Source organism: Schistocerca nitens, chromosome 9 (assembly GCF_023898315.1).
Source record: "Schistocerca nitens isolate TAMUIC-IGC-003100 chromosome 9, iqSchNite1.1, whole genome shotgun sequence".
In the NCBI taxonomy this organism is placed as follows: domain Eukaryota; kingdom Metazoa; phylum Arthropoda; class Insecta; order Orthoptera; family Acrididae; genus Schistocerca; species Schistocerca nitens.
The window spans coordinates 239,671,198-239,686,398 of NC_064622.1; the positions used below are offsets into that span (position 1 = coordinate 239,671,198).

At 39.6% G+C, this 15,201-nt stretch overlaps 1 protein-coding gene across 1 annotated transcript in view; it reads right to left on the minus strand.

Annotated features, from left to right (window-relative positions):
- LOC126204155 (xanthine dehydrogenase-like) overlaps positions 1 to 15,201 on the minus strand; it is a 316,025-nt gene that overhangs the window by 175,770 nt on the left and 125,054 nt on the right. The window contains 3 exon segments of the mRNA XM_049938563.1: positions 1,644 to 1,735; positions 8,556 to 8,581; positions 12,184 to 12,188. Of these exon segments, the coding sequence (XP_049794520.1) occupies positions 1,644 to 1,735; positions 8,556 to 8,581; positions 12,184 to 12,188 (123 nt within the window).

Here is a 15,201-nt window from a genome sequence, read left to right on the forward strand (position 1 = left end):
CTGTAAGGAATTCGTGTTAGTATTTTGCAGCTGTGGCTTATTAAACTGATAGTTTGGTAATTTTCACATCTGTCAACACCTGCTTTCTTTGGGATTGGAATTATTATATTCTTCTTGAAGTCTGAGGGTATTTCGCCTGTCTCATACATCTTGCTCACCAGATGGTAGAGTTTTGTCATGACTGGCTCTCCCAAGGCCGTCAGTAGTTCTAATGGAATGTTGTCTACTCCCGGGGCCTTGTTTCGACTCAGGTCTTTCAGTGCTCTGTCAAACTCTTCATGCAGTATTGTATCTCCCATTTCATTTTCATCTACATTCTCTTCCATTTTCATAATATTGTCCTCAAGTACATCGCTCTTGTATAGACCCTCTACATACTCCTTCCAACTTTCTGCTTTCCCTTCTTTGCTTAGAACTGGGTTTCCATCTGAGCTCTTGATAGTTATACAAGTGGTTCCCTTTTCTCCGAAGGTCTCTTTAATTTTCCTGTAGGCAGTATCTATCTTACCCATAGTGAGATAAGCCTCTATATCCTCACATTTGTCCTCTAGCCTTCCCTGCTTAGCCATTTTGGACATCCAGTCGATCTCATTTTTGAGACATTTGTATTCCTTTTTGCCCTCTTCATTTACTGCACTTTTATATTTTCTCCTTTCATCAATTAAATTCAATATTTCTTCTGTTACCCAAGGATTTCTACCAGCCCTCGTCTTTTTACCTACTTGATCCTCTGCTGCCTTCACTACTTCATCCCTCAGATCTACCCATTCTTCTTCTAGTGTATTTCTTTCCCCATTCCTGCCAATTGTTCCCTTATGCTCTCCCTCAAACTCTCTACAACCTCTGGTTCTTTCAGTTTATCCAGGTCCCATCTCCTTAAATTCTCACCTTTTTGCAGTTTCTTCAGTTTTAATCTACAGTTCATAACCAATAGATTGTGGTCAGAGTTCACATCTGCCCCTGTAAATGTCTTACAATTTAAAACCTAGTTCCTAAATCTCTGTCTTACCATTATATAATTTATCTGATACCTTCTAGTATCTCCAGGATTCTTCCATGTATACAACCTTCTTTTATGATTCTTGAACCAAGTGTTTAAGATTAAGTTATACTCTATGCCTAATTCTACCAGACAGCTTCCTCTTTCATTTCTTACTCCCAATCCGTTTTCACTCACTAAATTTCCTTCTCTCCTTTTTCCTACTCTCGAATTCCAGTCACCCATGTCTATCAAATTTTCATCTCCCTTCACTACCTGGATAATTTCTTTTATCTCATCATACATTTCATCAATTTCTTCATCATCTGCAAAGTGTCTTCATAGTGATGTAGAAGACAGGCAAATAACTGTGAATATGGAAAATCTTGATTGGAAAAAGAGTGGAAGGGGAAAAGAAGAAAAGAGTAGGAAATCTGCTAAGGAAACAAAGGTGGACTATAGGAAAAATAAGACAGAAATTTTGTTGTACATCCTACAGTCATACAAGCCACTAAAGGCAAGTACGAGTGAGTATATATCGTAATAGAAACAGAATTTAAATAAATATGTTAAGTATCAGATTACTACCTAAAACATGAAACTATGTGGAGAAATCTGTAAAATTTGTTTCTGGATTAATATTATTTAAAATATTGTCTCATACCTTGTACGTCTTGAAATAGTAACTGTCATCATAGGATGGCAATGTTATGTTTTTAATAATTTTGTGGTTCATGTCAATTTTCAAATACTCTGCTGGACTTACAGTAAGTTGTGCTCCATTCCTGTCAACTATAAAACAATAACTGGCATTAGCTTATAACATAATTTATTCACAGATACAGCACATGCACACACATTATACAATCAGCAACATTTAAGTGATATTTGTAACTAACATATATTCTTTCCACTCTCTGTCAGTGAACAAGAAATGCAAACAACAATGACATTTATCTGGGAGAAAACTTGTAAAACAAATACTCAATGGCTATTTGAAAAACCTTTGTAGTTTTCCAACAATAATTTTGCTTCTTCTATTAAATTAGTGAAAATAGATTGAGTTTATTTCTCCTCTGCTCCGCCACTGGCATTTGCAGCATTCCTATCCCTCTTCTAAATACATGAGCCACTGAGTAGAAGACGCCAACCTGGCAGCATGTAGTACCACTTTTACCCTAAATGGCAGTGACAGCTGCTCTCTATCCTGTGTACAGAAGTGTGTATGAGTGTACATTTTATGCAGCTGAAGGTGGGCCATGCAGCACATGCAAGAATTGACAGGTGTGCGCAGCTCAGAGTAGAGGTGCAGAGATGCCTCCAGCTTGTAAATTTACAGATGAAAAAATCAGTCATGTGTTTTGTCCAATGTGGTTAGTTGAAGGTAATGGCTAAGGCAGATGAGGAGGTAGCCACTTTTCCAGGAAGCGATTAGTGCAGCTGATGTTTTCATGTGTACCACATGCTCAAATATGTCAAGGTTACATAAGCTATAAGACAGTCCAGTCAAAAATGAAAATATGTGAACCCATAAGTTAGAGGGTGATGTAATACAGGAATGGAATGGTCTTGATGAAACAAAAAGAAAGAGACTATGTAGTAACCAATGGAGCAATGTGTATGGAAGTTATCACACATAAAGATGGACAAAAGGCTTAAAACTTAGGAAAAGCATAACTTTGTGTGGAAATGGAGCACAGATTTCTTTGATAGTCTGTTTAAAAACCAATGAGATGTAGATCTGAATTTGTTCTTAGAATTAAAGACTGTTATTTGTGTATAGATAACATCAAGAATTTTCTAAATTTTTGCAGTGCTTAGGAGTAATAATAATTACTAGAATATTAAAATACAAACTCCTGATGCATCATGGAAATGTACTGAAAGAGGAAAAGTGGTTGAGGTGCTATTTCACAGAGTGCACATCAATCTTACTTGGCAGTCTCGCAATTTGTCAAGACAAAGAGTGATCACCACCTAATCTTACCAAAAATAGAGCCACGTCACATTAATAAGCACCAGATAAGAACTGGTCACCTGACCTTTGAATTGATACAGTAAGATTACAGTTTCATGTTAACAGTAAGTTTGCTTCCTTTGTTAATATTTTAGTAAGGAAGAAGCTGATTTCATTTTTTCACCACTCATTTTAAAACTATTTCATACATGAAAATTCTAGATGCATCATCACACGCAAGGTTAAAAAGCACATTGATTTATATACAGTATTATCATGAACAGTATGATTAATTCAAATAAGCAATAAAAATGTGATTATGATGACAAAAAAAATGGTTCAAATGGCTCTGAGCACTATGGGACTTAACATCTGTGGTCATCAGTCCCCTAGAACGTATAACTACTTAAACCTAACTAACCTAAGGACATCACACACATCCATGCCCGAGGCAGGATTCGAACCTTAGTGTGAGCAATGACGATTCCGCTGTGAGAGTTTCTGGAGGTGGAATGTATGTTTGCATGGTTTGATACACACCTAGTGTAGGTTAAAGTGATTATTTTCACTTTTTTCCAGGACTTAGGATTTTTGCAAGTGAGTTTTGGATTGTGATTGTGCACATTTAGGACTTAGACTTTTGTAGCAGGTTTTGGATGCCACTTATTTTATTGGCATTTTTAACTACATAAAGAATTAAGTTGGTTTGGTGATTATTCTTAAGAAACAAAGAAATAAGTGAACATCTGCTGACTGTTTTCAACAAATTCTATCTGCTTATAATCAATCCAGTTTAGCTGTTTCAAATATATTTAAATAAAAAAAAAAAAAAGCTGCACCACAAAAGAATTATTCAAATTGAATGCAAATTGATAAATGTAATGTACAGGTACAGACAAACAAATGATTACAATTTCAGAAAAATTGGATGACTTATTCAAGAGAAAGAACTGCATGAATTGAGTGAGTCACATTGATCCACCTCTGGCCCCTATGTAATCAATCATTCAGCTGAGTATAGATTGATAGAGTTGTTGGCTGTCCTCTTGAGGTATACAGTGCCAAATTCTGACCAACTGATGTGTTAGAGCATAAAAATCCTGAGCTCTTTGGAGGGCCTAGCCCATAATGCTCCAAACATTCTCACTTGGGGAGAGATTAGATGATCCTGCTGTCTAAGATAGGGTTTGGCAAGCATGAACACAAGCAGAAGAAAATTTTGCCATGTGTGGGTGGGCATTATGTTGGTGAAATATAAGCCCAGGCTGGCTTGCCATTAATGGCAACAAAACAGGACATTGAATATAGCCCATTGTTCCTGGTTATTGGGTTGTATGAAGGGTGCCAGCCAGGTTGTTATCCCACCTCTGTCTGGAGTATCTCCAAACATGTCTGTGGCCTGGTATGCCATGAAATGGAGTAGAATTGTCTTCATTGATGTATCCTGCTTTGAACTGAGTCTGGTGACCAACAAAGATGAGTCTGGAGATGCCCTGGATGGTGGTGATGTACCAACCTGACTGTCACCCATCATAAAGTAGAACAACGAGGAGAAATGGTCTGCGGTGCCATTTCTTTTCATAGCCGGACCCATTTGGTTGTCAGATATGGCATCTATACAGCTGAGCAGTATATTGACAATATTTTACTTGCCATTTTGTTGTCCTTCATAGAAGGTCATTCTAAGATTACATTTCAGTAAAATAATGCCCATCTGCACATGACGTGAGTTTCTACTGATTGTGATTGTGCTTTCCAAATCACACATTTGCCAGCAAGGTCATCAGATCTCTATCCAGTTAAGAATGTTTGCATTATTATGGGCAGTATCCTCCCACCAGCTCAGCATTTTTACCATCTAACACGACAATTAGACAGAATTTGGCATGATATCCCTCAGGTGCATGTACAACAATGCTAAGCTGAATAACTACTTGCATAAGGGCCAGAGATGGACCAGCATGTTTTTCACTTGATCAATTTGCAAAGCTCATTCTCTTGAAGAAGTCAACCAATCTTTCTGAAATTGTAATCATTTTTTATCTGTACATGTACATTACATCTAGCAATTTCCATACAATTCAGATAACTGCTTTGTGGTGCCTCATTTTTTTCCTAGAGTGTATGCACAGTCAGTGGAATCTGAAGACATTTTGTACAGTAGATATTAGTAAATGGGCAGCTCCTCTCCTGGGGCCCTGTCATATATAAAATAATCCAAGAATAACTGAAATCAAGTCTTAGGTATGAGGCTGAAAGTTTGTGCAGTGCACTGCAGTGCCAAGTGCGGAAGGTCACTATGGTACATTGTGGAACTGGACTGAAAACATTGGGAACCCAAAAGTTCACCATCTTGTCAAAATAGCAGTGGAGCAGTGGGTGGCTACCTGATTGCAGTCAAATTTACCATGTAAAAATCATTGATTAAACATTCACTTTATTAGTGATAAAACTACAACACTCTCAGCAATTACTGATCGTGGCAATGCCCCTCAAGACATGTGCTACACAGCATGTGTGGAGGCCCTGAGGCAAGCAAGTAGCCTGCAATCTCTGGCAGTTTGCAGTGTTGTGCACCCAATTAAATGATGATGTCAGTGACTTAACAAGGGGTCATGCAGTAGACTGTGCCACATGTGAACTAAACAGCTGCAGCATAACAGCTCAGGGCAGGATGTGCCAGAAGGTGCCAAATCCCACTGTGGACATTGTGGAGAAAAATTCAGCAGTATTGCATGCCCTTACAAGCAGAGGCAGACAGTGAGATTATGCCTGCGCACACAAAAGTGGCAGAGCAGCTCTCACCCAGGTCTTGAATAGTAGTCCTCCAAGATAGGTGGCTGGCAGCAAATGGAAAATGGCTCAGAGGTACCCACCAGCCGAATGGCACAAAATCCACAACATTGGACTCAGAACCAACAGTAGGCCTGCAGCTACATAAGGCCAAGTGTCATAATGGTGGCTTGTAGATTCATGTCAAATCCTATACTGATGTACACCTACCCTTGAAGCTTGCAGTTGTCAGACTGCATGCATTTTTCTAAGATTTAAGGTTATTTATACAGGCTTGGTGAATACTTGTGTTTCCAAGGAATTGATTACCATTGTGTAAGCCCCAAAAGAACCCACATCTTGAATGTGAAGCAGTCAGCTTTACAATGCTGTAGTAGCTCTGCTTTTCTGCTGTGTCAACGAGGTTACAATTCTGGTCCCTCAGCTGGTCTGACAATGTGGTAATTGCCTGGCACCATAGTGTCAGTTCTTGTTGTATTGGTAGGCAGCCCCTAATGTACCAGTATCTGGTTAGACCTGTGTGACCCACTTCCCTGGCCTCTTGTGTTAGCCATGGCAGCATCATTCCTTTCTTAAGAAATGCCAAAATATAAAGGTGGTACTAGACACATTCTCTTTCTTCAGTAGATCAGGTCTTCAGATCTTGGCTCATGGTAACTCAACAGAGGTTCAACAGAGATCCTACAAATGGATAATTGTGTAGAGCACAAGGTTCATGGGCTGCATACATAACCTAAATGGTACTCCTGTGATTAGTCCACTGGCTTTTCTCCTTATTAGATATGGCCAATAGATCACTTAATTACCACTTACAAACTAGCAATGAAATGTTACCAGATTCTTGACTCTCAAAATATACCATAACAACTACTTAACAGTAAATGGATTAACCTAATAAATTCTTCATGCTTATCAGGCACCATCTGTACCTGTTTGTTATTGGATATGAGTAATTTAGTCTATCTCTTGTAGCAACAAGTTTGCTGGACTTCCCTAATTTTCACCCATAAACATTACTCAATTAGTCCATCACACAACATATTAAAATAAAATGGAACACTTTTTCCCTCTTAACATATTCCCTTTTCATGACCAATGGTCCTACGCAATTGATCACTTATCTTTGGAACTTTTCATCTATCTGGTGGTTCCCTTACTTGCTCTTTGGCACATCATTCAGAACTTTATCTTTGCAATGACACATTTACCACATATGATATTACTACACACAGTACATTGACAGGTCTTCCTCTTAGTTACCACACTGTAATGCTAATCACAGACTGTATACTTCTTGTGTTTCCTTATGGCTTGTGCTACTATGCCATGCAAACTGAGTCCTAGGGGCCTTGACTGCACTTTAATTGGTTGGTTTATCATGTGACGGTTTCCCCTATCTGCAACAATGTTTCCTCAAACCCCATCATACTTCCATGTCAATTTTTGCATGACACCCCTTCTTACAACCAAGATGTATAGCATTACTAGTGTCATCACTTTTGTGAAATTCCTGATCCTCAGGCACACACTCCTGAGAAGATTTAGCATTGCTGACCCAATTAATAGTCTTACAAGCATTTTTCCTTTTACTCTTCCCACCCAACCCCCCCCCACCCCCACCCCACCCCTGTGCCCCCATCACCACCCACCCACCCTATGAATGAGAAGGTGGTGCTACCACATGTCTTGTTAAATCTATATCCTTCAGAAATAAATGTGTCTGTACCATCTCATTACTCAGAACATCTGCAACATATTTAATATATTTAATATTGTCAATTGCTTCTTGTGTTTCCTCTGCAGTTATCTACAAAAAAAGAGAATTACTGTCTGCAGTTCCTCTATGTAAAATAAAAATCACTGGCACATGTAATTCCCTGTAGGCCCAGGCTCTACAGCCTTGAATAGATAATGCAGCACATAAATCATTATTACCCAAGTTGCTACTCACACACTCATTTGTTCTGGTGGAGCACACATTCACTTTGTCCAGTGCTACAGATGATTCAGACACTGCATTTTCACAAGATGTTGAAACTGGTAATTCTACATTACTCTCCATAACTTCTATAGAATTAGTACTCTCTACATCAACTACACTTACACTACTGACTTTTTTGTTCCCATTATATGCTCCTACGCAAGTGCTACCCTTTCTCCTTCTTTCAAGCCTCTCCAAAAACCTCATATTCCCTATCATTGGAGAACCATATGGGTGCGTGTTTTCAGCCAACAGCTGTAAGATTCTTACTGCTTCTTCTCTGCATGTTCTGGAATAAGTCTACCTTTTTCAAGCATCTCCAAAAGCTTCACATCCCTTATCAAGAGAGAAACATATCTCTGCTCATTTTTAGTCAACCACTCATCAAATTGTTTCTGCCTCTTTTCTCCATTCTCTGGAACTCACTGTGCAAAGCTGCATTATTTTCCACAACCTTTATTACCTACACTATATTTGCTTCACCTGCTCCCATAGCCATTATTTCCTTAAAGCTATTTGCTGTCTCTGTTCACAACTCAGTTAATTGGGATGCTAAAATTGGAAACTTTTCCCCCACTGTGATATTGACATCAACATGACTAAACCTCTATTAAAAGCACACAACACAAATGACAAATACACTTAAACATAACACTATTACAAATTTGTTTCATTATAACCTAATTTCCCCAGTCAGGAAGACTGTTCGATAAGTACATCAAAACAGCATCAACAGGAGAAACAAAATGAAATGACAAAAAATAATACAGTCAGGGTTCTTCTTCACAAAACTCAGCTTCACCTCCTGAAGTGCTAGTGCTACACATGGTTAAAACCATACACACTTCTGGACAGTGATTCACATATCTTGCTTATGATAAGACATATTGCCCATACCAACCAGGCAAAAATTAATATTCATATTCACATATCCTCAGAACACTGTCTGAGTTTATTTGTTACAGTGCAATATGGAAACAGAATTAAAATCACAGCAGAAGCAGAAGATGCACTGACTCAACACAGTACTTAAAAGGGGTGGTTGTGGGGTGGTTGTGGGGGGGATTAAGAGGCCCCCCGCCATTTTGAAATTACACATTGTGTCTAGAGACGTGGTCCCAGATCCAGCTGCATATGCCAGTCGCACTGCTGACACCACATGTAATGGCCAGGTGTAGATGACCACTATGGTGGGTTGTGGAACTGGGATGTGAGTGTCAGGAAGGTAGTATTTCACCACCAAGGGTGAGGTATCAGTGGAGCAGCAGGTGGTTGTTTGGTTGCAGTCTGACATATCATGGAAATTTCATTGATTAAACAGTCGTTTTATTAGTGATCAAACTGCAACAATCTCAATAAAGCTTGGCAGTGGCAGTGTCCCCCAGGTCATGTGCACAGAGGTGTTGAGGCAAGCAAGCAGCCTACAGTTTTTGACAGTTTGCTGGGTTGCACAGCTGGAGAAATGGTGATAACCAGTGACTCAGTGAGGGTGCCAATATGAGGGGTGTGGTAGTCTGGGCCTTATGTGCAACAACAGACCACAGTTTCACAGCTCAGGGCATGATGGGGTGAAAGGTGTGCTACGCTGCTTCAAACACTGTAGTGAAAGCTGGTATCAGCTGTGGTGTCTGCCCTTGCAAGTAGAAGTGGACAGTGACAGTATGCCTGCTCAGGTAAAGGTGACTGAGCAGCTGCCTGACTTCAATCTCAAACAGTAGTCCTCTAGGGAGGAGGCTGGCAGCAACTGGAAGTAGACTCAGAGGTGGCCCACTGGCTGTAAGTTACTAACTTCACCACATTGGACTCAGAGCCAATAGTAGGTCTGCAGCCAGAGAGGTCCAAATTTGTGATGGTGGCTTGTAAATTCATGTACTTGTAGACTGGTGTAGCCCCAATGAAGCTTGCAGCTGTCAGTCTGCATGCCAAAGATACACTCAGTACTACCCAGATGTGATCATTAAGTTGGAGGTGGTGGACCTCAAGAGTTTGGTTAGTTGTGAGGTAGGGGAAATGAACAAGCAGCTTCATATCCATGGAGTAATCTTCAAGTTATTTTGATAGAATTTGGAAGCAATCAGTCTTTGTGCAGTTGCAGGTCCCCTGTAGCTGTAGGTTGGTGAACAGACGCTTCTAATGAGGCAGTCAGCACCCAAATAGTCCACCAGTAAGATACACTGGCAAACTTTATTTATAGAGCACCTGCAAGGAATCTTTCTCAAACAGACTGAAGCAATTTTATCAAAATTGTACAGAAAAAACATTTCAGTCATAATACTAGGCGACATTAATGTAAATTTCCTGAATGAAAGTTATGACAGAATGGAGCTGCAGCAACTAATGAGCTGTTACAATCTAACACAAGTAGTTGAATTTCCCACTAGGGTAACTGACCACTCCAGTACTCTAATTGATAATGTGTTTGTTGACAAGTCTAGGCACAGTAGCTTGACAGTCATTCAAGTCCTAAATGGGCTGTCAGACCATGATGCTATACTTCTGACAATGTTGTTGTTGTTGTGGTCTTCAGTTCTGAGACTGGTTTGATGCAGCTCTCCATGCTACTCTATCTTGTGCAAGCTTCTTCATCTCCCAGTACCTACTGCAACCAACATCCTTCTGAATCTGCTTAGTGTATTCATCTCTTGGTCTCCCCCTACGATTTTTACCCTCCACGCTGCCCTCCAATACTAAATTGGTGATCCCTTGATGCCTCAAAACATGTCCTACCAACTGATCCCTTCTTCTGGTCAAGTTGTGCCACAAACTCCTCTTCTCACCAATCCTATTCAGTACCTCCTCATTAGTTATGTGATCTACCCATCTAATCTTCAGCATTCTTCTGTAGCACCACATTTCGAAAGCTTCTATTCTCTTCTTGTCCAAACTATTTACTGTCCATGTTTCACTTCCATACATGGCTACACTCCATACAAATACTTTCAGAAATGACTTCCTGACACTTAAATCTATACTCGATGTTAACAAATTTCTCTTCTTCAGAAACGCTTTCCTTGCCATTGCCAGTCTACATTTTATATCCTCTCTACTTCAACCATCATCAGTTATTTTGCTCCCCAAATAGCAAAACTCCTTTACTACTTGAAGTGTCTCATTTCCTAATCTAATACCCTCAACATCACCCAACTTAATTCGACTACATTCCATTATCCTCATTTTGCTTTTGTTGATGTTCATCTTATATCCTCCTTTCAAGACACTGTCTGTTCCGTTCAACTGCTCTTCCAAATCCTTTGCTGTCTCTGACAGAATTACAATGTCATCGGCGAACCTCAAAGTTTTTATTTCTTCTCCATGGATTTTAATACCTACTCCGAATTTTTCTTTTGTTTCCTTTACTGCTTGCTCAATATACAGATTGAATAACATCGGGGACAGGCTACAACCCTGTCTTACTCCCCTCCCAACCACTGCTTCCCTTTCACGTCCCTCGACTCTTATAACTGCCATCTGGTTTCTGTACAAATTGTAAATAGCCTTTCGCTCCCTGTATTTTACCCCTGCCACCTTTAGAATTAGAAAGAGAGTATTCCAGTCAACATTGTCAAAAGCTTTCTCTAAGTCCACAAATGCTAGAAATGTAGGTTTGCCTTTCCTTAATCTTTCTTCTAAGATAAGTCGTAAGGTCAGTATTGCCTCACGTGTTCCAGTATTTCTACGGAATCCAAACTGATCTTCCCCGAGGTCGGCTTCCACTAGTTTTTCCATTTGTCTGTAAAGAATTCGTGTTAGTATTTTGCAGCTGTGGCTTATTAAACTGATAGTTTTGTAATTCTCACAACTGTCAACACCTGCTTTCTTTGGGATTGGAATTATTATATTCTTCTTGAAGTCTGAGGGTATTTCGCCTGTTTCATACATCTTGCTCATCAGATGGTAGAGTTTTGTCAGGACTGGCTCTCCCAAGGCCGTCAGTAGTTCCAATGGAATGTTGTCTACTCCGGGGGCCTTGTTTCGACTCAGGTCTTTCAGTGCTCTGTCAAACTCTTCACGCAGTATCGTATCTCCCATTTCATCTTCATCTACATCCTCTTCCATTTCCATAATATTGTCCTCAAGTACATCGCCCTTGTATAGACCCTCTATATACTCCTTCCACCTTTCTGCTTTCCTTCCATCTGAACTCTTGATGTTCATACAAGTGGTTCTCTTATCTCCAAAGGTCTCTTTAATTTTCCTGTAGGCAATATCTATCTTACCCCTAGTGAGATAAGCCTCTACATCCTTACATTTGTCCTCTAGCCATCCCTGCTTAGCCATTTTGCACTTCCTGTCGATCTCATTTTTGAGACATTTGTATTCCTTTTTGCCTGCTTCATTTACTGCATTTTTATATTTTCTCCTTTCATCAATTAAATTCAATATTTCTTCTGTTACCCAAGGATTTCTACTAGCCCTCGTCTTTTTACCTACTTGATCCTCTGCTGCCCTCACTACTTCATCCCTCAAAGCTACCCATTCTTCTTCTACTGTATTTCTTTCCCCCATTCCTGTCAATTGTTCCCTTATGCACTCCCTGAAACTCTGTACAACCTCTGGTTCTTTCAGTTTATCCAGGTCCCACCTCCTTAAATTCCCATCTTTTTGTAGTTTCTTCAGTTTTAATCTACAGGTCATAACCAATAGATTGTGGTCAGAGTGCACATCTGCCCCTGGAAATGTCTTACAATTTAAAACCTGGTTCCTAAATCTCTGTCTTACCATTATATAATCTATCTGATACCCTTTAGTATCTCCAGGGTTCTTCCATGTATACAACCTTCTATCATGATTCTTAAACCAAGTGTTAGCTATGATTAAGTTGTGCTCTGTGCAAAATTCTACCAAGCGGCTTCCTCTTTCATTTCTTAGCCCCAATCCGTATTCACCTACTACGTTTCCTTCTCTCCCTTTTCCTACACTCGAATTCCAGTCACCCATGACTATTAAATTTTCGTCTCCCTTCACTATCTGAATAATTTCTTTTATTTCCTCATACATTTCTTCAATTTCTTCGTGATCTGCAGAGCTAGTTGGCATATAAACTTGTACTACTGTAGTAGGTGTGGGCTTCGTATCTATCTTGGCCACAATAATGCGTTCACTATGTTGTTTGTAGTAGCTTACCCGCATTCCTATTTTCTTATTCATTATTAAACCTACTCCTGCATTACCCCTATTTGACTTTGTGTTTATAACCCTGTAGTCACCTGACCAGAAGTCTTGTTCCTCCTGCCACCGAACTTCACTAATTCCCACTATATCTAACTTTAACCTATGCATTTCCCTTTTCAAATTTTCTAACCTACCTGCCCGATTAAGCGACCTGATATTCCACGCTCCGATCCGTAGAACGCCAGTTTTCTTTCTCCTGATAACGACATCCTCTTGAGTAGTCCCCGCCCGGAGATCCGAATGGGGGACTATTTTACCTCCGGAATATTTTACCCAAGAGGACGCCATCATCATTTAATCATACAGTAAAGCTGCATGCCCTCGGGAAAAATTACGGCCATAGTTTCCCCTTGCTTTCAGCCATTCGCAGTACCAGCACAGCAAGGCCGTTTTGGTTATTGTTACAAGGCCAGATCAGTCAATCATCCAGACTGTTGCCCTTGCAACTACTGAAAAGGCTGCTGCCCCTCTTCAGGAACCACACGTTTGTCTGGCCTCTCAACAGATACCCCTCCGTTGTGGTTGTACCTACGGTATGGCTATCTGTATCGCTGAGGCCCGCAAGCCTCCCCACCAACGGCAAGGTCCATGGTTCATGGGGGGGACTTCTGACAATCCCCCATTTAAATCTTAACAGAAAACCAAAAGCTATCTGGAAAAATGTGAGACCAATAAATAAATAATCAATGGAGACATACAGGCAGAAGCTACAGTTAGTAGACTGGTCTGAAGTATTCAACTCAGCAGATGTCAACACAAAATTTAATGTATTTATTAATTTAACATCAAATCTTTTTGAGGAGGTGTTTCCAAATAAAAAAAAAAAAGAGTCAGAGAAAATCACTGTAACCCCGCATTTAAGCCACGGATTACCCAGGGCATCAAAATTTCATGTAAAACAAAAAGAGAATTATATGCGTCAGCCAGACAGTCTAACAATTCTCCAGTGATGTGGCAATATAAAGTGTACTCTAAGATATTAAGGAGGGTGATCCAGAAATCTAAAAGTATGTATCTAAAAAAGGAAATTGACTAATCAAATAACAAAATGAAAACCATATGGAAATGTATTAAAAGCAAGACGTGGAAAAGCGTATGTGCCAAAGAAGTGATTAGCTTAAGAACTGGGAACCTTTCGGTGGATGCTCCTGAAATGGAGGCTAATATCTTTAACAATCATTTCCCAACAGTCACCAACCAAATGGGATGCTAGGGTTCTGTAAAGAAAGCTACAAAATACTTGCATAACACCTTAACTAACAAAATAGATGAGATGCATCTTCGAAAAACTACAGTGATAGAATTAGAAAAAATAATTATGTCTTTAAAATGTAAAAATTCTGCTGGAGTTGACAACATTTCCAGCAAGTTACTGAAGTACTGTTGTAAAGAAATAGGTACAGTCCTCTGCCATATTAGTAACATATCATTGGAAGAAGGTGTTTTTCCTGACAGGCTAAAATATGGGCTTATACGACCAATTTATAAAATGGGAGAAAAGACTGAGGCTACAAACTATCGACCAATTTCATTACTCTCAGTTTTCTCCAAGGTACGAGAGAAATTGATGCATAGCAGAATGGTTGAGCATCTTAGCAAATATAACATCCTCAGCAGTAGCCAGTTTGGCTTTCAGAAAGGGGTATCAACCATGAATGCAATACATGCATTTGTTGACAATGTTATGGAAGCCATAAATAATAATATGATGACGGTTGGTATATTTTGTGACCTGTCAAAAGTTTTTGACAGTGTAAGTCACCATATTCTCTTGAGTAAAGCCCAGACCCTAGGAATGGGTGGAACCATAAGCACGTGGCTTGAATCCTACCTGTGTGGTAGAAAGCAGGAAGTAATCATGGAAGGACTGCATGGTGGCCAGGTATCTTCAGAATGGGGCTCCATTACTTCAGGAGTACGTCAAGGCTCAGTATAGGGCAATCGTTCTTTCTAATATTTATAAATGACTTAGCACTATGTACAGAATATGGGAAAATACTTATGTTTGCTGATGACACCACTTTATCAGTTAATAATCTCTCAGGGAATGTGTCAAATGAGGCTGCAAATAAAGCTTTTGCAGATTTGACAAACTGGTTTGAAACCAATTGCCTTACAGTCAACCTAAAAAAGACAAATTACATTCATTTCTCTTCTAACACAAATGTTACTAATGAAATGAACCTAAAAATTGGTAAGCATTGGATTTTGAAGGTTGGGAGTCCTCCAAATTCTTGGGTCTGCATATAGATAGCAAAATGAAGTGGCATCACCATATTCAAGATCTGTGCAAAAGGCTAAGCTCAGCAACGTTTTCCT